Source organism: Mytilus edulis, chromosome 9 (genome assembly GCF_963676685.1).
Source record: "Mytilus edulis chromosome 9, xbMytEdul2.2, whole genome shotgun sequence".
In the NCBI taxonomy this organism is placed as follows: Eukaryota; Metazoa; Mollusca; class Bivalvia; order Mytilida; family Mytilidae; genus Mytilus; species Mytilus edulis.
Window position 1 is genome coordinate 49,924,291 of NC_092352.1, and position 24,807 is coordinate 49,949,097.

The 24,807-nt window shown below is 32.5% G+C and overlaps 1 protein-coding gene across 1 annotated transcript; it reads left to right on the forward strand.

Annotated features, from left to right (window-relative positions):
* The first annotated feature begins 223 nt into the window (after nt 1-223).
* LOC139488528 (uncharacterized) lies at nt 224-13,255 on the forward strand. The gene is made up of 4 exons (XM_071274233.1): nt 224-680; nt 5,684-5,818; nt 10,250-11,077; nt 12,278-13,255. The coding sequence occupies exons 1-4, from the start codon at nt 647-649 to the stop codon at nt 13,213-13,215; spliced, it is 1,935 nt and encodes a 644-aa protein (XP_071130334.1). The 5' UTR covers nt 224-646; the 3' UTR covers nt 13,216-13,255.
* The last annotated feature ends 11,552 nt before the right edge of the window (nt 13,256-24,807 follow it).

Below are 24,807 nucleotides of genomic sequence, written 5' to 3' on the forward strand. Positions count from 1 at the left end.
TGTTAAATCAAAATGTAAAAAGTAGACTAGCATGGCCCTAAAAGGCTTCCGTAGTTTACAAATGTTTATGATCAGTTCTATATTTACACTCGCGTCCTAATAAATAAATTAATTAAGATATATCCCCAAAATATACGCATTTTCTCCGCCTAAAAATATTTAAGATGAAGCCGGAAATTAAGCTGACGTCTAAATTGCATCCAACCTTCGTTCCGTCGATGACTAATTTCGTTGGCATCTAAATGTGACAATTACAAATTAATTAACACATCTACCGATAATGAAAACAATATTCTATTTAAATAAAATGATGCGTCTGAAGTGATATTCTAAATTTATTTCATAAATGGAATCCCCAAAATTTAAAAGAAAAGGATTTATAAAAACCTATTACATATTATATTTGATGAACTTGCAAGTAACATTTGTCTGTTGCAGATAGTATGCTCTATATATATATATATATATAGGGTCATTTTTTAGCACGTTATGACGTTTATCTTATTGACGTATTTACCAACAGGTCATCGTTATTTATAGGAATTATAATATATATATTATATATGTTAAAGGTAGAAATCCACCGAGTGGTCAGTTACATATATAACGTAGATCAATATCCATAGTTGTGTGTTAAAATCTTACAATGGGAACAACGTACAGCCACGAAAGACAAAAAGGTAAACATACATTTATTTATTGTTTATGTTAATATTGTGTACACATGTACCTGCAAATGTAATGTATTTGTGTGAATTTTAAATTGTTAAGATTGATCACCACGCCGATACAACAGCAACCCAACGATATAACAAACAAACAAAAAACGACAACATATATATAAGCCAGTTTTCAAGCATGCATATGTAAAAATTCAGAAACTACAAATTAATTGTCAACAATCTGGAAATATTACAAATACAGGATCGGATCCAGTCATTTTTTTGGTAGGGGTGAGCAGCTGAGACATCAAGTACCCTACCCTACCCTTTTCATATATTTTGTTAATCAAAAATATATACCTTGTCATATATTAATTAACAAAAAACAAACCTATAGATATATTTCAATATTCATCATGTTGTTAAGAAGCAAAATAGTCGCAATAAAATCTTTCTTTTCAAATAAATTCGTCATATCTTAAACAATTTTTTCTTATTGACCATTTTACATCTTTCATTATGAAGATATTTCAATTCTAAAATACAATACATATAAAAGACGTTTGGTCAGATCATAGATGTAATATCACCCCAGAGTGTAACACCTTCACTGATTTTAACATGTTTAAATATTAATTAAAAACTGATAAAAAGTTTCCTTGCCGTTCCCTCGTAAAGGACGCTGTCACAATGGAATTTCTTTAAATAATTGTTATCATGCTTTATGTATACAAACCCTTGAATGATAATTAGGTGCAAATGTCAAAATAGTTGGATTTATTGCATCTATCACTGGCATCAGTGGAAATACCACATCAGAATAAATAGAGTTTAATTGGTTTGACAAATAACTGATGCATTTACGACTGTGGTTTAACTGCATCAAGAATAAATGCGGACAACTGATTAGTTTCAGATACTTATGATATAATCAAGCAAGTGATAATATCAACCTATTGATATATTTTATCTGAATTTCTCACCCTTTTCATATATCATAGAGCATGAAAAAGTGACCTTTTCCAGCGGCTCATCCCTACCACTAATTATATAGCAAGTGCCCCCCCCCCCCCCCCCCCCCCCCGAGGTGATTATGTATACAAAAAACTTAAATGACAAAAACATTAAGATATGTATTGATTTAACTTAGACGGTAAATGTATAGTTGATATATATGACATATTTGGTATTTGGGCGTTTTTCAATAAAAGCGTAACTTTCAGACCTAAAAAAAATGGAAAATCAACTTGTCTAAAATTTAATTTCAAAAGTTATTTTGAATACCTCTATAACAGACCTGTTTGTAAACAAAAAGTGCAATCTTAAATATTCTTTAAAATGATATTATTTTCATAATTTGTGTACTGTTTCGTAGGGGACTTTTGTCCCCTACGAAACTTCTTCTAAACACACACATATTTTTTGCAATTTTAAATGTTTCCTATAGACATTCCAGTTTGTTTACTTTAAATACTAGAAAAATATCAATTTTTTTCTGAATTAGAAAATCATTTTTATCGATACAGATTAGACAGTACTTCACATATGAAGGTTCAACTCATGTTACGTAGTGGACATTTTGATGCGTTTCGTAGTGGACAAAAAGTTTAGTAGTTAACATCAACCCTATTATATGTTAATAAAAACATAATAAAAATTACATGAAACTAACCCTTGTTATTTGTTTTGCACGAATATAATTGAAAAAAGATTAAAAAAAGACTCCGTGGTAGTGGTAGTGTCCACTACGAAACGTTTTTCTCCCATACTTGTTTCGTAGGGGACCGTTTCGTAAGGGACGTATTCGCATGCTTTATTTTTCCCCCACAATCCCTATATTGCAATAGTAACAAGACTGATTGTATTCATCAAAGCATTTATCAAGCTGTACACTGATATTTTTTTCATAATTTTAAAACCAGATACTGAAGGAGATTTGACCCGTTTAGTAGGGGACATTATCAAAAATACGGTATCACTCTGGTCCATTTGATGTGCTCAATTTTTCTTACCAACAATTTAATTGCCGTGATAAAAGCATCACTTCTTTTGTAAGACCCTAATGTTTATATCTCTTGCAAACAAAAATTACATTGATTTTATAAAACTGTTTATTGGCAAATTTTAATGACTTCGTTTCGTAGTGGACAATTTGTGAGGGACACACCTTCTGAAATTAAAAAACCTATATTGAAAGCTGTTTATTAGAATATGTTGAGGGACACACCTTCTGAAATTAAAAAACCTATATTGAAAGCTGTTTATTAGAATATGTTGGCTCTGAACATACTTTTGAATTATTAAAGAACTTATGTAAAGTAAAAAAAAACATTAATTTCTTCATTTTTTTACGATATTTTAGAGTATGAATGTTGCACAGGCGGTCTAGGGACATGCCATTTTGGTTGTTTTGGACCATTCAGGAGTCAATATCTTATCAATCCCTCTAAAAAATAAACTGTTTCTTTGCTTAAAAATGTTAAATCTAATTCAATGTACTGACTGCACAAAAAATTACTTGCAAAGATCAAACACATTTTTTTTTAAAGTGGCTATGACAAGAAAATACGTTTTTATTGAAAAACGCCCATTTATAGAATACATATACTACTAGTCTACTACAGTTCAACATGCTTTAGTTTTTAGTTAAATTTATATATGGATGTATATATAAAATTGGTATCAAATCTTTTAAATTTTTATAATATTACAAATAGTTTGGTTTGCAGTATCTTTTTACCATCATATCTTGTGTCTAATTTCTGAATTCGTTTTTAATGTTTTAAGGGTAGAAGCCGGGACCATTTTTGTACTTTGTAGGAGTATCGGGACAAAGAATTATACACTTTTTATACGACCGCAAAATTTGAAAAAATTTTCGTCGTATATTGCTATCACGTTGGCGTCGTCGTCGTCGTCGTCGTCGTCGTCTGCGTCGTCGTCGTCGTCCGAATACTTTTAGTTTTCGCACTCTAACTTTAGTAAAAGTGAATGGAAATCTATGAAATTTTAACACAAGGTTTATGACCACAAAAGGAAGGTTGGTATTGATTTTGGGAGTTTAGGTCCCAACAGTTTAGGAATTAGGGGCCAAAAAGGGACCCAAATAAGCATTTTTCTTGGTTTTCGCACCATAACGTTAGTATAAGTAAATAGAAATCTATGAAATTTAAACACAAGGTTTATGACTACAAAAGAACGGTTGGGATTGATTTTGGGAGTTTTGGTTTCAACAGTTTAGGAATTAGGGGCCAAAAAAGGGCCCAAATAAGCATTATTCTTGGTTTTCGCACAATAACTTTAGTTTAAGTAAATAAAAATCAATGAAATTTAAACACAATGTTAATGACTACAAAAGGAAGGTTGGTATTGATTTTGGGAGTTTAGGTCCCAACAGTTTAGGAATTAGGGGCCAAAAAGGGACCCAAATAAGCATTTTTCTTGGTTTTCGCACCATAACGTTAGTATAAGTAAATAGAAATCTATCAAATTTAAACACAAGGTTTATGACCATAAAAGGAAGGTTGGTATTGATTTTGGGAGTTTTGGTCCCAACAGAATAAGGGGCCCAAAGGGTCCAAAATTAAACTTTGTTTGATTTCATCCAAATTGAATAATTGGGGTTCTTTGATATGCCGAATCTAACTGTCATGACTGTGTATGTAGATTCTTAACTTTTGGTCCCGTTTTCAAATTGGTCTACATTAAGGTCCAAAGGGTCCAAAATTAAACTTAGTTTGATTTTGACAAAAAATGAATCAGTTAGGTTCTTTGATATGCTGAATCTAAAAATGTACTTAGATTCTTGATTATTGGCCCAGTTTTCAAGTTGGTCCAAATCAGGATCTAAAATTATTATATTAAGTATTGTGCAATAGCAAGTCTTTTCAATTGCACAGTATTACGCAATGGCAAGAAATATCTAATTGCACAATATTGTGAAATAGCAAATTTTTTTTTAATTAGAGTTATCTTTCTTTGTCCAGAATAGTAAGCAAGAAATATCTAATTGCAAAATATTGTGCAATAGCAAGATTTTTTTTTTAATTGGAGTTATCTTTCTTTGTCCAGAATCAACTTAAATCTTTATTATATACAATATACAATGTATATTCACTTTTTACTACCAACTGATAAATTAAAATAATCTTTACCATTCAGTGATAACAAGCAGTTTTTTTACATCTTAATATTTTATGATGTATTTAAATGAGTAGTTATTGTTGCAAACTCCATTAGAAATTTTAATTGAGATTAGTTTTGGAATAAGGGAAAGGGGGATGTGATTAAAAAAATTGGGTTCAATTTTTCTCATTTGAAATTTCATAAATAAAAAAGAAAATTTCTTCAAACATTTTTTTGAGAGGATTAATATTCAACAGCATAGTGAATTGCTCTAAGAGAAAACAAAAATTTTAAGTTCATTAGAACACATTCATTCTGTGTCAGAAACCTATACTGTGTCAACTATTTAATCACAATCCAAATTTAGAGCTGAATCCAGCTTGAATGTTGTGTCCATACTTGCCCCAACCGTTCAGGGTTCAACCTCTGCGGTCGTATAAAGCTACGCCCTGCGGAGCATCTGGTTTTACACTGCTTATATTTTTTCCGTTGGTTTTAAAAGGAGAGGCTCTGGCACTCGTTTCTAGTCATGAGAATGTCGTCAATACGGAAAGTAGACTTTCACGTGGTTAGAAAAAAGTCCCTGTGTTGAAAGGATTAAAATTCTAAAATTACTCTTTAAATAAAACCACATGTATGTGCCAACACACATTTGTGACGCCCTTTAGCTACATGTAACTGTTAACGAATTCGGGATCCCATCACAAATCCCAGGCTATTTTTATTTTATGATGATACATGTAATTATAATAAATGCTGAAATTTTTTCTTGTGCATGTCAGTTGTATGTGTAAGGTTATAGGGCCCTTGGTGTACACTGTAGTCCTTTATTTGAATTCTGAAAGGAGTTGGGACTCGGTTAAACCTTTTTAATCAATTTATTGTATTTTTTTCAGAATGGATACATATAAATAGAGTATCACGCCAAGAGCAATATGATTGGTTCAAAACATTAAGGGATGCAACAGATGATGATGTAATAAAAATAATGAAATCATCTCCACAAATGATTACTACTGTTATGTTTTTCGGTAAGCCTTATCTTTGTACTCTAATCACATGACAGTATTTATACTAATAGTATGTTATTCGGTATGGCTTGTCACATGACAGTATATCCATACTATGTTGTTCGGAAACTAGAGCCTTAGCATTGTACTCTTGTCACATGACAATATCCGTACTATGTTATTCGGTAAGCCTTATCATTGTACTCTTTGTCGCCGTCAAAAATATAACAGTCTGCTGTACCGTATTGGAAACAGCTTTGTCTGGACTCTGTAGTATCTTGTTCTGTAATCGTCAGGAATCTGACTTGGGTATTATTGCCGAATATTAACTGTTAACTCCGAAACATATGCAGTTTGACTTCGGCAAGATCTGGATGCAATCTGGACTCGAGCTGCCAAAAAAAAAGCACTGACAAATTTCTCCAGATCATTCACGTTCAAGAGGACACCGTCCGAACCACAGAACATCGGTACGAGTTTGATCCGATACAGCAGAATCTATAACGACATCGTCATAAGTGTAATCGACTGCTCAAATTCGATTGACGGGACGCCCTTATTGTCAGGGGTGCTTGGCCTACCTCTTCGAGACATGCCCGAGTCACAGTAATCTATTACGAATGTATACGACTGTGTTCAGACAATGATAGTACATTCCAGATCATTAAGGATAGTAGTCTGACTTTTTTTCACTTTTCGTGTCTTACCGATGTATGATCTCAAACGGGAGCCAGAATCGGTCATGTGTGAACGCCGCATTTAAGTACTATACTTGCATTGACAATTTTTCATTAGGCAATAACTGTTTAAAATAAAAAATAAAATGACTAAATATTCAACACAAACAGTTGAATTGTTACCGTATGTGACTTTTAAACAGTTTGTTTGGTGTGACATTTGTCATTTCATTTCCGTGCCATTTAGTACCAAAATTACCATTTTCTACCATGTGCAAAATATCATTTAATACTATGTAGGCCAACTGCATGAATACCATTTCGGACTATACAAATGCTTTAAGTCTTATATGTATTGTTTCGTTTCATCAAATGTCTTGTAAATCTTTCAATTGTTGTACTAAAATCATTAATTTTGTTTATGTTATATAATTAAAAAATAAATAATTTAAAATTATAGGAACGAAAATACAAAGGTATGCCCTACCCTCGACCCTTTGGTTTATTGTGAGTAATATAATTTGTATTTATATATGTCTCTAGCTCAAATAAGCATAAATGTTTAATATTTAAAGTATTACTGATCTATTCAACCAGTTAGATAGTCGTATGAACCATTCAAATTAAGAGCATTAAATATTAAATACTAATAAGTATTATATATACCACGCTATTTACGAGTTAACATATACTCATACAGTTAACATATGGCGACCTGTGAATTTTTAGAACAAATTATTCCGGCTCTGATTTGTCATAAATATATCTTTATAAAAAAGATTTTCCCCAACAAAATCGTATTGCAACAAAATTGTATTGCATTTACGAAATACAAATATTCCGGCTCAGGTATAACCCCCCCCCCCCCCCCCCACACACACACACACACTCCGAGTCGTAAGAGGTGTGCCTAGAAAAATTTCGTTGAAATTATTAAGTCAGTGACGGAAATTGGAAATCCTATTTGTAAAACAAACGAAATCCTTGTCCTCGTGCGTTTACTAAACTGTCAATCACATGTAGACGTAACAAATTAAAATGGCGGAGTTTAAATCATGGTTTAACATAAAAAAATATCAGATTAAACCACTGTGACAGTCCAAGCTCCGCCTATCTACATGAAGTTGCAAGGACAAAGTACGTCATGATTCGTTTTAATGGAATAACATATCAATCTATATATTAAACCATAGTTTTTCAAAAGCCGAACTATTAAGCAGATTATCATGTAAAAACTTTAAAGGAAAAATGCCGTATTATGTTACAATAAGTTTGTAGCAAGTGTCATTAACCTATCGTCGATTTTATTCCGTATTAAAAGCAAACAAATTCAAAGTTTAATTATCAATAAGCTTTAATCGCGGCAGGGTCTATGTTGTGTCGTGTGTACTATTAGTTACACAGTGTGCAATTGTCCTAATACGAGAATTTATCGGGTCAATAAAATTCATATCGGGTGAGGCGAAGCCAAACCCGATATGAATTTTATTGACCCGATAAATTCCGTATTAGGACAATTGAACACTGTGTAACGAATTTATCCTAATTTTGTTATATTACATTTTTTTATATTCAAATTCAATGTTAGGGCAATATCAATAAATATATTTTAAATATTAAATAAAAAAAATGTGAAAAATAAAAAATATTATGACTACAAAGCAACTCAATTGTTTTTTGGTTTTTTTTTATTAGGTCAATGGTATAAGGGAGATAATTCCAATTGACGTAATAAATAAGGGAGATAATTCCAATTGACGTGATAAAAAATTGTACTGAAATTTATTCGGACAATATCAGCCAATCAAATTGCGAGAAATTACTCTAAATCAGGATAATATTGTCTGTCTGTTTGTTTGTTTTTATATTTGTTATAGCCATTCCGTTGTCAGTTTATTTTCAATCTATGAGATTGACTGTCCCTCTGGTATCATTCGCCTCTCCTTCATGAACAATTTTTTAAAGAACCGACTCCTGTAATTCAGTGGTTGTCGCTAGTTGTCGCTTCTTGATGTCTGCTAAAACTTTACGGGTTGGTTTTGATTATTTTTGATTGCCGTATTGGTCCTTTGGTGATCTTAAGTCTATGGTGAATTGTTGTCTCATTGGCAATCATCTCCATATTTTAACAATATGAACATAAGGAGATGTGATACATGTATGCTTGCCAGTAAGGCAACTATCCGCCAAAGTTTAAATGAAGTGAATGTAGTCAAGTCTACTAGACAATAAACTCATCATAGATACCAGGACGCGCGTTTCGTCTAAAAAAGACTCACCAGTGACGTTCGAATCCAAACGTTGACTTTGCTGATATTCGTAAGAAGCATTTCAATGTCAATAATATGTATGATTTATTTAATAATGTTCCATTTACAAATATTGTTGCTTTTTTAAAAGAAATTGGAATTTATTATAAAATATAAAATAGTTATTATATTTAAATCGATTTTAATTTTTATCACGTTATTTTACTGTTGATTTTTATTTGTATATAATCAATTTGCTTTAGTCAAGAATTTTAGTGTATTGAAGGACCTTTTGTCTTATTTTAAAAATATGCTTTAAATTGTAAAAATATTCGAATTAGCTCTCGCCGCGATATAGCCTTTTCGTGCTAATGCGGCGTAAAGCAACCAACAATCAATCAATCAATCAATCGAATCCAAAAAAGTTTAAAATGCCAAATAAAGTACGAAGTTGAAGAGCATTGAGGACCAACATTACTAAAAGTTTTGCCAAATACAGCTAAAGTAATCTATGCTTGAGGTAGAAAAGCCTTAGTATTTAAAAAATTACAAATTTTGGTAAACAGTTAATTGATAAATGTAACCATATCAATAATAATTCATGTCAGCACAAACAGCACAAACGTGCCGACTACTGTGCTGGTGATACCCTCGGGGAAATAAATCTCCACCAACAGTGGCATCGACCCACTACGACCTAACAAACTAGATTACCTATAAGTCTTCCATAATCTTATATTCAGTCAAGAAGGAAGTCATTTATGTTAATCAGGGATAAACCTAAATGAAATTTCAAGGGTGGAGCTGATGAAATAAGTATTCGAATTGTTAAAAAAAATATTCAAAATTATATATTTTTATGATCTTTGTGCAGTATCATATTAAGTTGTACACATACATTCGTGAGTATGGCCTGAATGGGAGAAAGCAAATTAAAACTTATTATGGTCTTTCAAAATTACTTTGATTAAAAACTATTCAAACTTTTCTGAAATAATCTCAAAATTAAAATAAGTGCTGATAAAATCAATAGTGAGGCTTAATAAATAAGGGTTGTGCAACAAATGCAAAGTCGGATGCCCTCTCTTAAATATGTAGGCTGTGGCGATCCCTGTTCATTTTTGTAAACAATATTTGTTGAGGCCTATATGATACGAACTGGCAAACTTATAAGTCATTCATAAAGTATATGAAATAGATGATGCATTCTATTAACTAGTTTTGGAGAAAAAAAATATACTATGATTCGTTTTATGTCGCATGTCAGTTCGATAATACTATAACGTACAATGTACGTATAACAATCAAGTAATGGCGACCCACAGTTAAAACGTACACATATAGTTATTAAAATTGAGAATGGAAATGTCAAAGCTACAACAACCCGACCAAAGAGCAGACAACAGCCGAAGGCCACCAATGGGTCTTCAATTTAGCTAAAACTTACCTATATTCGTTTGTATAAGTATAACACAATTAATAACAAAATATATCCTTTAAACTAATCATTCCGTGTTCATTTTCAGATATATATGTAAAAGATCACAAGCCATGTGATTGTTCATTTGAGTTAGAAAACTGCGTTTTACCAAAGAACAGTGAACCGAACGACAATATCAAACATCGTCTGGAAAAGTCTGTGGCTACGGGTGTTTGTCCGCACATACTCTTGGAAGAAAACAAACCAAATATAAACGTTCTTGAAGTATCAGACGAGGAATTAGATGCAGCATTCGATAATTATTCGCCAGATAGTATGGACAATACACCGACTTCAAACCGACAAGGCTTTGGCTATGGATTTTATTGGATACATCTTGCAGTAATATATAAAAGAACAAAAGTTATTCGAGATATGCTTCCGGTGCTAACAGAATATGTTTTCCCGTCATTTGTATGGTATACTCTACAAAATGGATTTTCTCCCTTGTATCTTGCTCTTCTTTCAGAAGACGAAGAAATATCTTCACTACTAAGCAAATACAATCCAAAATTTCTACAAGATAAACTTCGGCAAAAATTCTTCCACATTAATCCCATACAGTGTAATACTGTTCCGATGATATTCAGAATAGCTAGTTTAGATAAAGTTGCAGCATTACAAACATTCATCAATATTGATCGTACAAAAAACCGCCAGTTATTAAAAGCAGCACTCAAAGGAGCATTTTCTACTCATGCAACGTCATGTATTTTGTTTTTAATGGAGAAAGGAGTCAAACTTGATTCTGCCACTTTAAAGGCAGAGATAAACAGCGCTGTGTTTCGAGGTGATGCTGAGACGCTAGACGTCTTGCTGAAGTATCATAAGTTCAAAGTCACGTCGCTTCAGGTGAAGTTAGCAGTGAAAAAAGGTAAGATTGTTACTTCTATGTCATTTTTTTTATTTTTATAAGACACTATTATATGAGGAGATCTAAAAATATATATAGTTTTAATGCAGTCCATTTTTCCATGTTGTAATCTTGTCCGTCATGGGTGCGTAGTAATCTTGCACGGTACACACATAGTAGAAAAATTAGACGTAACTTTCTATTTACATGATACATGTATCTAAAATATTTGACACTAAAGCCTGTGGATGACGAACACAACATTTTATAAATTTTGTGCAACCGAAGCGTTTTTCCGAACTTATCCTCTATAAAGGAACGCTCAAACCAAAAGGCCAAGGATATGTATACTACGTAGAAACATGTTTAGATCTTAAAAGAATCACCAAATTTATATTAGGTATTAGGATTAAGGAGAGAAATGTTAGAAGAATGACAACATGTAGATTTTGTTTCGATAAGTTATTTGAGTCTCGCCACATAAAAGAATAAACATTTTAATGTATGTGCTATATATGCTTAAAAGATTTATGAGAGACTATATTCATGAAAATTATAAAATTTTAATACAAATTATCCATATTTATAATAGAGTTTTTCTTATTTAAATTTTGTAGCAGCTTTGGCAACAATGTCAAAAATCATCTATTTACTAAATAAAAGTATGAATTTATCTTCATCAGCTAATTCCATAAAATCATTATTAAAAAGTGACACTACAGCGAACATATTTTGTCTTGAATCGTTATTATAGATGACATGATTTTGAAATCACATTATTCAAGTAAGGTCGACTATGCGGTCAGGATATGAATATATAAGTAATTGAATCATTTATATGATAACTATCTAGTAAGATTGATTTGAGCTATAATATATTATGATAAAATTATGACAGGAATAAAAAAAAAACAGTTTCTTCGCTTAGTAGTTGATTTACATGTATGTGACTTTGTTTTCGAATCAAGCCCTTGTATCTGTTTTAAAAGAGATACAAGAAAAACTTGACGTCATAATTATAATGACAAAAAGAAAAGCTAGTTGTCGTGGGTATTTAATAACAAATTAATTTAAAATTCAGATTTATTTTCATTATATACGTCACGTGTTTTTGATGAGCACTTACTATTAAATTGCCACTTTATTTGTAGTTAAAATCTTCTTTCATTTACAGTTTTCATATTGTTAGTAAAAAAAAACTATATTTACCTTATTTTTTAGGTAAAATTGATGTAATCAAAACTATACTCGATTACTTACCGCGACTTCATCCAAATTACAGGGATTACAAAGAATATTCCGAATGTATTATAGACGCAGTACTGAATAACTCCAGTCCAATATTACAGTTACTTATACAGAAAAACTTTGATGTGAATGCATGTTTAAAAAACATGAGTGCTTTAAAATGGGCTGAGATCTTCGAATATAAAGACATAGAATATCTGCTTACTGAATCTGGTGCCAACAGCTTTCTAGAAGATCAGTCGGAAGCCATTAGCGTTTTTAATTCAGTTTTAAATATTAATCAGCGTAATGATCACATGATCCGACGATTACTAGAAATTGGACGTGACGTGAATGACGCGAGTGATGGAACACCTCCTTTTTACACAACAATGCGCCTGCGTCGGTACGATTTAATGCACGAAATCTTGTTATGCGGTGCCGACCCTTATTTGCAACCAGAAACCTGGAAGTATTTTTTGATAAGACAGGAGACTGCAGAAAATTGGAAGTTACTGTTACATGTATTTGTTAGAGCGAACGCTAATTTAAGTATTGACACTAAAATGACTCTTATTCAGTATATCTGCGATCGGGGCGCTAGCCACTTGTTCAGAAATGATGACCTAATTCTCATTATAGTATTGAGCGCTCATACCATAACCGAAAACGATAAGATACTATTGAGGGAATATCGACATAAATGGAGCGATAATTTAAAGTCTAAAATAGACGAATACTTTCAAAAACCTTTATCACTGCAAATAATGTGTAGAAATTCGATTAGGAAACAATTCGGACAGAATCTTCATAGATTTATACAAATAAATAGAGATAATCTACCTACAAAATTTGTGAGCTTTTTGGAATGCAGTGATGTGCTGGAACTATTTTTTACAGACCATGACAGAAAAAAATTTGATACCCAGTGAACGTTTAATTAAAAATAAAGGCGTTGGATGTTAAATTGTATATAGTAAAGTGTTTCTATCTTGAATCCGGATCAATACAGTTTTCTCTGCAATTCTATAATGATATATAATTTATTGCCCTGGTTTTGTTTTACTTTTTCAGGTCGAAAATTATAAAGTCATATGATATAAAAAGAAGATGTGGTATGATTGCCAATGAGACAACTGTCCACAAAAGACCAAAATGACACAGACATTAACAACTAAAGGTCACTGTGCGGCCTTCAAACCAGTTTCTGGTGATTATAAGGTCAAAGAATGTGTTATACCAATGCATGCATATATATATATACTGAACCAACTTGAAGTCCTCTGTACATTTATTACGAACAAATAACCTTAAACCGACAAAAATATCCATTCGGTGATCGATCATAATTACTCAGCAGCTTTAAGCTGTGGTCACACCTTACCGGATAGCTCGAACGGACGCCAACGTATATACGCTAAATACATTGGATTGTTAAATGATTACTGATTGATATTTGAGTCTTCCACACATGCTTTCTGTTAGTAGTCGCTATTTCCTTTGAAATAGCTTCTTGTTACTGCAAGCACTCTCAGATCTGTACTTTGTGTCTTTTCGTGGTCTTTTTGGGGGTTTTGCTTAGACTGATCTTTTTTATCGAGCTGACGAGTTTTAAAAGTCCTTTACAACATTTTTTGTATTATGGTTTTTGGATAATATATATTGTCACACCATTAAATCCGGTTATCATGGTTATGGGGCCGGGGCGACAAGGGGAATGGGGACGTCGTCGATAATCTGGTTTGAAATGTTTCATATTTTGTCATACCAGGGTCTTTGAAAGCTTAAGTTTTACGGTTTATGTTGAATCATTGTTATTATAGTTCTTTGAGTACTTATACATACTTTGCTATCTGGTGTATATCTGTCTCAATTGCAAACATTAGTCAATGACATCGCCTTAACTTTATATAGAGTGTGTAGGTAGTGTAATCTATTATACATGTTTTAAGCACCATAAGTCTAGTTATTAAGCCAGTACACACATAATTTTGCATATACCAGCTGGGTAGTTTATATTTAATGATTGTCAAAATCAAGGCAAATTGAATGCGATTGTGGGAAACCGAGTAAAACGAGACGAAATTGTGGTGGCCGGCTTCTCAATCATACTGGAATGCTAAACCATCCAATAAAAAATATGTGATTTTAGTGGAAATGTCTTAGAATCAACGTACACCAAGTATGAGCAAAGCACTACAGGATTAACAAGTTTTTATACAATACAAACATGTATATGGTAAAACAAGAAAATATAGGAAAACTACGTGTGAATAAATTGTATATGCAACTTTTGTTTATTGAGGTTGATGTAAACATATATTGCGCATAATCTAATATAATACAATCCTTTCCTCAATGGTTGGCATCTAATTTAAATAAAAGCCCAAACTTAATTTTGAAAGTCTAATGAAGGAAGATTGTCGGTGTTTAACTCATGTAATTGACGTATATAAATATACAATATATATTTTTGCAATTTTTACTCGAACTTTAACTTTATCATGTTTATAGTCTCGGAATCATTCAGAGCTTGCCATATTGTATAGATACATGTTTACTGTTAAAGACAGTTATTTTGCCTCAGTATGCAAATTTCTGTGGTTTGTTCCGTTGTGTTGCTGTCTAATCCTGCACCTGTTATATTTTTTAAACAATAAGGACGATGTGTATAACCTTTGCAGCCGAATGTATTAAAGAAATGAAGTTCCAAGTGTATTAAAGGAACAATTTTAAAGCCAAATATAAGGAATCGGAGCTTCATAGATATAGGAAGATGTGATAAGAGTGCCAATGAGATTTGAACTCTCCATCCAAGTCACAATTTGCAAAAGTAAACCATTCTATATAAAAATAATAAAAAGAGAAACGGCAAACACTGAGCATCAGGTTCCGGACTTAAGACAGGTGCAAACAAATGCAGCGGGTTTAAACGTCTTTTATATGTTGATACATGACTTGTACATAATGTATACAGATATAAGAAGATGTGGTATTAGTGCCAATGAGACAACTCTCCATCCAAGTATATAATGTATGCATGAAGGAGATGTATTCCTTATCATAAAATATAAAAGATTCAATTAGATATATCAAGTTTATTATTGATACATATAGCATACATGATTTTCAACTAATGAGGTTCTAACGATATAATATAAAAGAAGAGACATAAGATATTACTCATGTCAATGATTTCGACACTGCTCGTTTTGTTTTCAATACACGAGTTGTAGTCATATTAGCGACAGCAATAACAAATCCTTGCAATCCACACAATATGGTGAAAACATAATCAAACCATTCAGATTCCGAAATTGCAGCCACAATACCAGTTACCCAAAAAACTCCCGATAAGACCACAATTCTTAGGTAAATTTGAGCATCTTCATAGATATTCAGCTTCCGAATGTGTCTCATCCCCATGCGTACCCTACAAATCTGAGTTACAATTTGAACCATACAGATACAATCAACTGCAACACCAAAAACTACAGGTCCAGAAAAGAAAATTATATTTGCAGGATACTTATTAGGAAAGCATACTGATCCACCATACCCAAGAGACCAATATTCTGGACCAAACTGATCTACAACGATCCCTGGTATAACGATTAACAACGGGATAAGGAGTCCTACAAAAGTTACCATACAACGCTTTTTTACAACGTCTTCATGTTTGATTGAATTCCAAGATTTTGGTTGTGAAATAGTATACACGGTGTGTGCGATAGCTATTGTCATATACGAGAAAACAGTTAACAATAAATAACGAAGAATTATATCAGGAACCTAGCAAACTCTAGAAATCCTGGATGCACCAATACCAAACATGAACACAATATTGGCCAAAAATAGAGACGTACACAAATTTCCCATATTTGAACCGGGAATACTGAAATGAAATTTATGTTTCCTATTAAAACTGATAACAATTAATATTGCTAACGAAATAAAAGATATCGAGAAACAAACATAGACTAGGTGAGTAATGCTAAATTGCTAGTACTCTCTAACACTTAAAATAAAATTGAGAAAGGAAATGGGGAATGTGTCAAAGCGACAACAACCCGACCATAGAGCAGACAACAGCCGATTTGTATTCTGTCGCATCGATTTTTATCGGAATCGATATAAATTCCTCCATCTGGGAAACTGTTTACAAAGACCTTGTATTTTGCAAAACATAGGATTCATGACAGGAGTATGAATATTGTTAGCTTGTACAAACCTTGATAAAAATCCATTTTTGGCGCCAGGACTGATATGCATACGCAATATTACGTAGAAACGAGTTACTAGTAATTCATTTTCTATGCCTGAAATATTATTTCGTTTTAACCACAGCGACGTTCTTGGTGCTATTGTCTTTTATAACAATATCGAGTTCTTGTTCATGGAAGGGTGCTATTGTCTTTATAACAATATCGAGTTCTGGTTCATGGAAGGATTTTTCAATTTCACGTATTTCGTTACAAAATAACTTTTTCATGACAAGTACATATGCAGTTACTTTCGCTAGCTTCCAGAATAATCTTTCTTGAACACTTTGTAAATTTTGTAACCACAAATTTCCATAAAGATAACAGTCCTATTCCAACAAGTTCGCTCTTTGTATAATTCTTAGGTGATACTATATTACATTCCAGGTTTATTACATAATTGTCATATGTTTCCAAATGCGTGCACACGAGTTACTTCTTTCGATCTACAAAGAAAAATTAAAAAAAAATGAATCATTTATATTGTTTCAAATTATCTGATGTAGCTATGAATACACTTTGTGCATACATCATTTGCTTATTGAAATTGTTTGCATAGCTACAATCAAAACTTAACTATCTATTTATAATAATAAATCAAGTATGGCACACGTTTAAATTTTGCGGGTTTTATAAAGGTTATGTTTGTCAATTTAATTGCATTTCCATTTGAATATTTATGTATAATAGACTTTTGCGAATTTAACTATAATATAAACATTTACATGTTAGTGCACCCTTCGCTATACTATGATTTGTACACACTTTGAGGGAAGGAGAATGTCTTTGCAATTTGGTTTACATTATTGCAAAACAAGAGTAAATAGTCTACTGCTTAAAGTTACCATTCAAACGGACATTTGACTTGCAATTATACTATTCAAAGAACATCTGCTAAAACATATACCATACAAAAAATGTAGAATGATCTTTTAATTACAGTTGAATGAAATATGTATAGCAGGGAAAGTTTAAGCTGGTTCGTGCATTTTAAAGTTTTAGACTAAGTGCAAGAAGTGCAGAAACAATGGTACCAAACGAATGAAATAATTTGGGATATTATAATATTACAGGATCAACTAGATACAGATTCACCATTTTGTTTGGCCACTTTGATACAGTTTCACCATCTTGTTTGGACATTTTAGCGGTGGATTAATACGTTCACCAGCATTTGCATAACATTCCGTGGGTTAAAATGATTTATAAAAATTGACACACAGGATACCTTACAGTTATTCCGAGACCACAATTATTTCGTAGTGCATTTCTTTTAGAACATAAATGAAAATAACAAAAATCCCACCTGCGCTTTCTCAAAGAAACTTTTACAGTGTGTTGTACTACTTTTAGGACAAATTGTATCAAAATTATAGAAAACTTCATCGTCTCTAACTCAAAATATAGACAATTTTAGGTTTAGGGATCTTGAAATCTTTTGACAGCTTCCGCAGTGCGAACTTTAAACCTTTTGCAGCTGGACCAAATCACTACTTTCCTTTAAAATTCTGGACCCAATTTTTTTTACAGTGTAATTTCACCCCCCTACTTGCAATTTGAGGCATTAAACATGGAGAAATAAATTTGGAAGGGGGGTATAAAAATTAATGGCAAGTAACCCACTGTCAACACTAGGGACTATATTTGTCGACAATGGTGGTCTCGGACCTAATAAAAGCTGTAGCGGTTAGGCCGTTGTTTACATCATAAGTGCAATAAATCTATTTTCAAATGTACAGAAAAAGAGGAGGAGAAAACTTTGTATACGGATAGCTTGACAGTATTGGTACTTCAAGACTTGCGCGACGAGTTAAAGCCGGGTAGAGAAAAATTAAACAATGTATTACTACGTATTTCTCGTTGCTCAAACTGAGATTTGAGATTCGATTTATCTATATTTGTCCAATGCAATGCATATTGATTGATTGATTGATGTTTGAAGATATTACCTTTAGTTGCATAGATCCACATCAGTTGGAATCTAGTTAATATTATCACAATTGCAGTCATAATTATTGCATCTCCGAATTTCATATGCTAAAGAAGAAAATGGCATTGCAATGATATTACAAGTTAGCATAAAATAAACTCTCAAATATTATACATAGGCGGATCCAGGGGGCCCTGAGGGGCCCGAGCCCCCCTTTAGTGGGAAAAATTTGGTTGATTAAATAGGGAATCATTGAAGCATGACTGGAGCGGCCCCTCCCCTTTAGGTCAGTCAGCGCCCCCCTTAGGAAAAGTTCTAGATCCGCCACTGATATATCAGTTTTAAAACAGTCTCAAAGGATGATAATTATGATATTTACCTCTTCAGACCATTTTTGACATGTGATCTTCCCCTCCTTTTCCAACTTGGTTTATTTGAACGAGAATATAACAGATAAGGTGTGAATATCCATCACTTTCCACAACAATCTCATAAGGCTTACAAAACAATCGAAATTATTCTGTTTGTCGTAGTCAGGCATACAGAACTCATTTCTATACACACGAACATCCCTTCCTTCTATTACTACTATTGGATTTATAAACCTCTGACAGTGGGTTTGACTGTTGCCTATTAAGTTAACTACACATATTCTAAGATTAAGACTTGGAGGTGGTACCAGTTTGTAATCAGCGCTCATGAACATATAACTAAGTTTTGGCTTTCTGGTTTGATTTTGAAAATATGCATACTCTTCAGAAGTCATTTTTACATTGTAAAACTTAACTTCAAAAGGAATGTATTCTTTTACATCGTAACAGAGCGCGCAATATTTGTTCTTAAACATAATGTTGTTGCCAAAAGCAACTTGGCGGACCACTTTTTGCTAACTTGCCGCTCATACATTTTTCGTCAAGTTTTATTGCCATATCCCAAAGGACACCTTGATATGGCTTGAAAACCTCTATAAGCCGTTTGTTCAGTATCCAGATTGATACACTCATAGACATGGTGATCAGTTGCAATTGTTAAATTATGCTGAAGGCAGCAATCTTTGTAAGTTTCACAGTCCGTATCGTAGTTGCAGTACCAATCGGAATAACTTTTAGTCGCCGGTTGGTGACATACACCTACTGAAAAACAAAAATCATCATTAATGTCTGGATACTTAGTTGTTTCTACTCCTGATTGGGTTGTTATATCTGTTGATTTTATTTTACTGATACGCATTTGTTCTTCTGTTCCTGTTTGTCTCGACTCTTCTGTTCTGGTTACTTGTAGCGTGGTACTAATTGTTGTTGTTTCATATCTCCAGCGCTTACTTACTAGTTCTTGCTCTTGCAGCGAAAAAGGTAAACGCAAACAAACAATTATCTCCAGCAGAATGAATGCTACGTTCATTTTATAGATAGTTTCTTATAATGCGATGTTCCCGTCTCATGGCCTCATTTTATCTCGTATATTAGATATACATTGACCATAGTAGTAGGAATATGAAACGTTTATTCAGAATAAATCAAAAACAATCTTTTGTCTAAAGTGAGAATCACCATTATTTTTAATATCTCGTAGTTATATAATCATCCCATTAATTAAAACAAACAAAATCAAATAAAATCAAATATTTTATTATAGTCTCACCTCTCTACATGTACAATACAAACATGAATACAATATATACAGCATGTTTTAATTAAAAGTACAAAACAATCTTAAAAACATTCGAGAGCCACTCTCAAAAGATTTATGAGAGACTTTACATAAAAATGGACAAATCGATAAAAATAAAAAACATTTTTTTTTTATCTATATAAAACATTCTTCCTTTGAATTAGAATATCATGGCAAACAGTATTGTATAGCTGACCATACGATATCATTGACCGCAGTAGTATGAAAACAGAAATATTTATTCATAATTAATCAAATAAAACAATCTTTTGTCTAAAGTGAGAATCAAAGGTACCTTAATCACCATTATTTTTAATTTCTCTTAATCCTCCCATTAATTAAAACAGTATTTTAAAGCTGACCATATTACGATATCCTTGACCGCAGTAGTATGAAAACAGAAATATTTATTCAGAATTAATCAAAAACAATCTGTTGTCTAAAGTGAGAAGCAAAGGTACCTTAATCACCATTATTTTTAATTTCTCTCAATCCTCCGATCAATTAAAACAGTTTTTTTTTTTTATAGCTGACCATACGATATCTTTGACCGTAGCAGTAGGAAAACAGAAACATTTCTTCATAATTAATCAAAAACAATCTTTTGTCTAAAGTGGACATCAATGGTTGCTTAATCATCATTATTTTTTTAACTCCTATTCCTCTCATTGATTTAACGGTGTTCTATAGTTCAGTAAACGGAATGGGTTTTTCTTGTTTTTGGAAACCATATGACGACAAAGAATTGCTTTTTCTTTGTTATTTGAACTCTGTTGAATAGTTATTTTCATTGACATTCGTGCCTGATCACCGTCTTTTTATTTTGTTTTGACACTATATTTAAGAGAAGACTATAAAGTATTATAATTATTCCATGTAAATGTATTACTAATCTTTTTGGTATTTAGGCTTTTATTCTCATAATACATATCTTAACACAAATATCAACTAAGTTTTCAAATCCCTCAGTCAAAGTTTATCTAACATGATTGTATTTGGATATTTCTAAGGTTCTTTTTTGTAATATTATAGCTCTTTATATGTTCCGATTATTGTATATCCTAGTCTTTAAATGTTCGCCCTTCAGCGTTCCCGATGGAAGAAAATCCTGAAACTCGCTTCGGACACATGATATTTATCAAATGTCATCTACATTGTTGTTTTTTTTCATAAGCTAACATTCTGTTTCCCAAGATAGTCATGATGGTTTTAACCGATCATGAAAAATGCAATATTGATTTTTTAAGAAACAAAAGATGAAATCTTTTCGATGGTGAATTTTTTTACGTTGGAAAAAAATATCTACATAAATAAGGCCGTTAGTTTTCTTGTTTGAATTGTTTTACATTGACATTTCTGGGCCATTTATAGCTGACTATGCGGTATGGACTTTGCTCATTGTTGAAGGCCGTACGGTGACCTATAGTTGTAATTTCTGTGACATTTTGGTCTCTTGTGAAGAGTTGTCGCATTGGCAATCATACCACATCTTCTTTTTTATATCTACTTATAATCAATACGTTTATTAATAATGGTGTTTCAGAAAAATTGATCCACCTAGTTATAGATATAATTGAGAATAAGACTTTATGTTAAAATCCCCCATCCCTTAAAAAAATCCCCCCCCCCGTAAAAAAAAAACCAAACACCATATACTATGTCTTTTTGTTTTTTGGAAATCAGAATATCTTAAATAACTATGCAGAGCCACTTTTACTCAACAACTTAATATACGTAAGCGTATAAATCAACTCAGATGCTACTATATTCTGAATGTACCTGCCTCGTGACAGGAGCCTCAAAATCTGTGGATTTTATTGGTCGATACATGTATGTAAAATATTTGGTTTCTGTTTATTGTCTACATGTATCAGTAAGTTTTGCATTTTAATTCTTGTTTGGAGCGAAATGTACTACTTTTTAATGGAAATGTTTTTAATGAGTTTTCTCTTGTTTCAAGCTCTTCCATTGTTGGATAGTGGATATTTTCATGGGTCATTAAACTAAAGCATTTTAGCAGTGGACCACTTATATCTAGGGTCCTATCAGAATGTCTCACATGATGGCGTTTGTAGTGATACCAATATTTTAATCGAAAGTCATGGGGTACTGTTTTGAAGTGATCTAGATAAATATCAACTAACTCATCAAACAAGTTTCTATCTCTTCTAAAGTCGTCATAATGAAAATTTGTTATTCCAGTTATCCGTATAATCCTAATTTTGTCGGACGAAAATATGCTGTTGAATAGATCATTTATCAGTGGTTTTTGATCTCTAGAAATAATTTGCATTTTTCTCATATCAATTGAAAATCTCGCATCTGAAACCATCAAACCCCACCATTCTAAAACATTGGATGCCAACTGTTTTTCTAGAGTAGAGACATTTTGTGGAAGAATGCATTTATTTAAATTGCGCAAATATTGTCCTGTGTTAGAAAGTTGACTAAGGCTGTGAACGTATGTTTTCAACGGCTGATGTTCGTTTGTTAGGAGTATTGCCTTAAGTAATTTTTTAATATCATCTCTCCAAGCGTAGAACGGTACGGTTTCCCGTAGTATTAACGGTAACACTGTTTGTTCAGTGAGTAAAATAGGTATAATACGACACGATTCATTTTTTTCTTGGACAAACAAAATCGCGACTGCATCATATTCTTAAATTTCGAGACATCTAGTGATTGATGTGAAAGGACAATAGCGAGCTTATTGACGTTTTTTAAGTGTATTTCTAGCTCATCATATTCGCGATATCCTATACGCAGCTCAAATGATGTATTAAGGTTCTTTACTCCAGCCTCTCTAAGGTACTTGACACAATCCTTAGTCCATAATAAGTCGTTTCTAATGTCCGAGCATAGAAAGAATACTGAAGCATTACGCTCAAGTGTGAAATCGCTTTTCAGTTGTATTTATGTATCTGTAGAAGGTTTATTCAATGGTTCCTTTGTAATACAATTACAATAACAGTAGTCTCATTACTTCCAAAGGTAAACAATTTCTCTTCTGCTTTTCGTTCGAACTTCAAAGACAAAATAAAACACATTTTGACTTCCAAGATGTTTGTTTTAAACTTGTCTATAGATTCAATGAACATGTGTCTTAATTTAACGCTTAAATTGATATTAGGCTGTCAATTTCCTCGTTTTAATTGTTTTGCATCTGTCGTTTTGTGACCTTTTATTGCTAACTATGCAGTTATGGTTTTGTTGAAGGCCGTAGGGTGACGTAAAGTACGTACATGTAGTTGATAACTTTTACGTCATTTGGGGTTTGGTTTAGAGTTGTCACATTGGGAATCATACCTCATCTTCGTTTTTTTAATTCATGCTTTTTAAATAAAGTTGTGAACATACATTTGTATCTGTCAAGGTGACATTTCTTTCTACACATGGAATTTGATATTCATTCAACCTTTGACCAAACCAGCTTTCGGTTCTGACCGTTCTTGATAAAAAATATTAATCTATACAATTTGAATGAATACTGAAAATAGGACTGCTTGATTGTTGCTTGCATAATGTCAGACCGGGAGTGGGAGCATTGGGGAGGGTGTTATCAGCTGTTTATTGTTTGTTTGTTTGTCGCATGTTTTGTTGGATACTAAATGGCTTAACGAAACCGTAAATGAAAAAATACAATGAAATTTAAACACAGATATAAGATCAAATGGACAAGTTAATATGATAACTAGATACATGTAGTACAGGCAAACAGAAATGGTGCTAACTCAAAATATGATAGCTTGCATCAATTTTATTTTGAAGGGAAAAAACAAATTCTAGTAGTAATTGATGAAAAATATACAAATTGGGGAAATGGGCAAAGGAAGATGTGAAGCTGCAAAAAAGGATACAATTGTACAAGGTGGTTTTTGATTTAGAGAAACCCCGGTAATTGAAATAAGTGGTTTTAACGGTGACATCCCGTTAGTCCGACAACCATTATTCCAACAGCCCATTACTCCGACAGCCCACTATTCCGACATCCCATTACTCCGACAGCCCACTATTCCGACAACCCAAAACTCCGACAGCTCGATTTTTTTTAAAATGAAATTACACTTTTATTGAGTAAAAACGAGTAATATCTTTAATTAATATTCTTTAATATTCAATTTGTTAAAAGTAGTACATTGTATAACACTATAAAAAGTAGCATAACACCATAACAAATCTTTTTCTCGGGATTCACCAGGTTTTGGGGATATAATGGTGTTTTTTTTTTTGCATTTCTCGGAAAATCGTGGTATCGATTATTCTCACAATGCATTTTTCTTATGTGTATGGGTAAAATTACTCTAGAATGAAATTCAAAACAGTGTGGCTGTGGCCATTGATTGACACATTAAAATCATCCATTGACTGGGACAATTTATGTGAACGTTTGTCTGTAACGATCACTGTTCACGACGTACCTACGATAGACATTTAAACTGTGGGGTCACCAAAGGTTTTTTAACGCCTTTAATTATAAAATAATTCGAAAAATTAATCAGGACACTTTATGTTTTGATTTATATAATTGATATAAATCAAAACATCGTGTTATTTCTGATTAATTTTTCGAATTACTTTGGTGACCCTATAGTTTAAGTGTCTTTAAAAAGTACATAGTGAGCAGTAGTCGTTACATACAAACGTTCACCTAAATTGTCCCA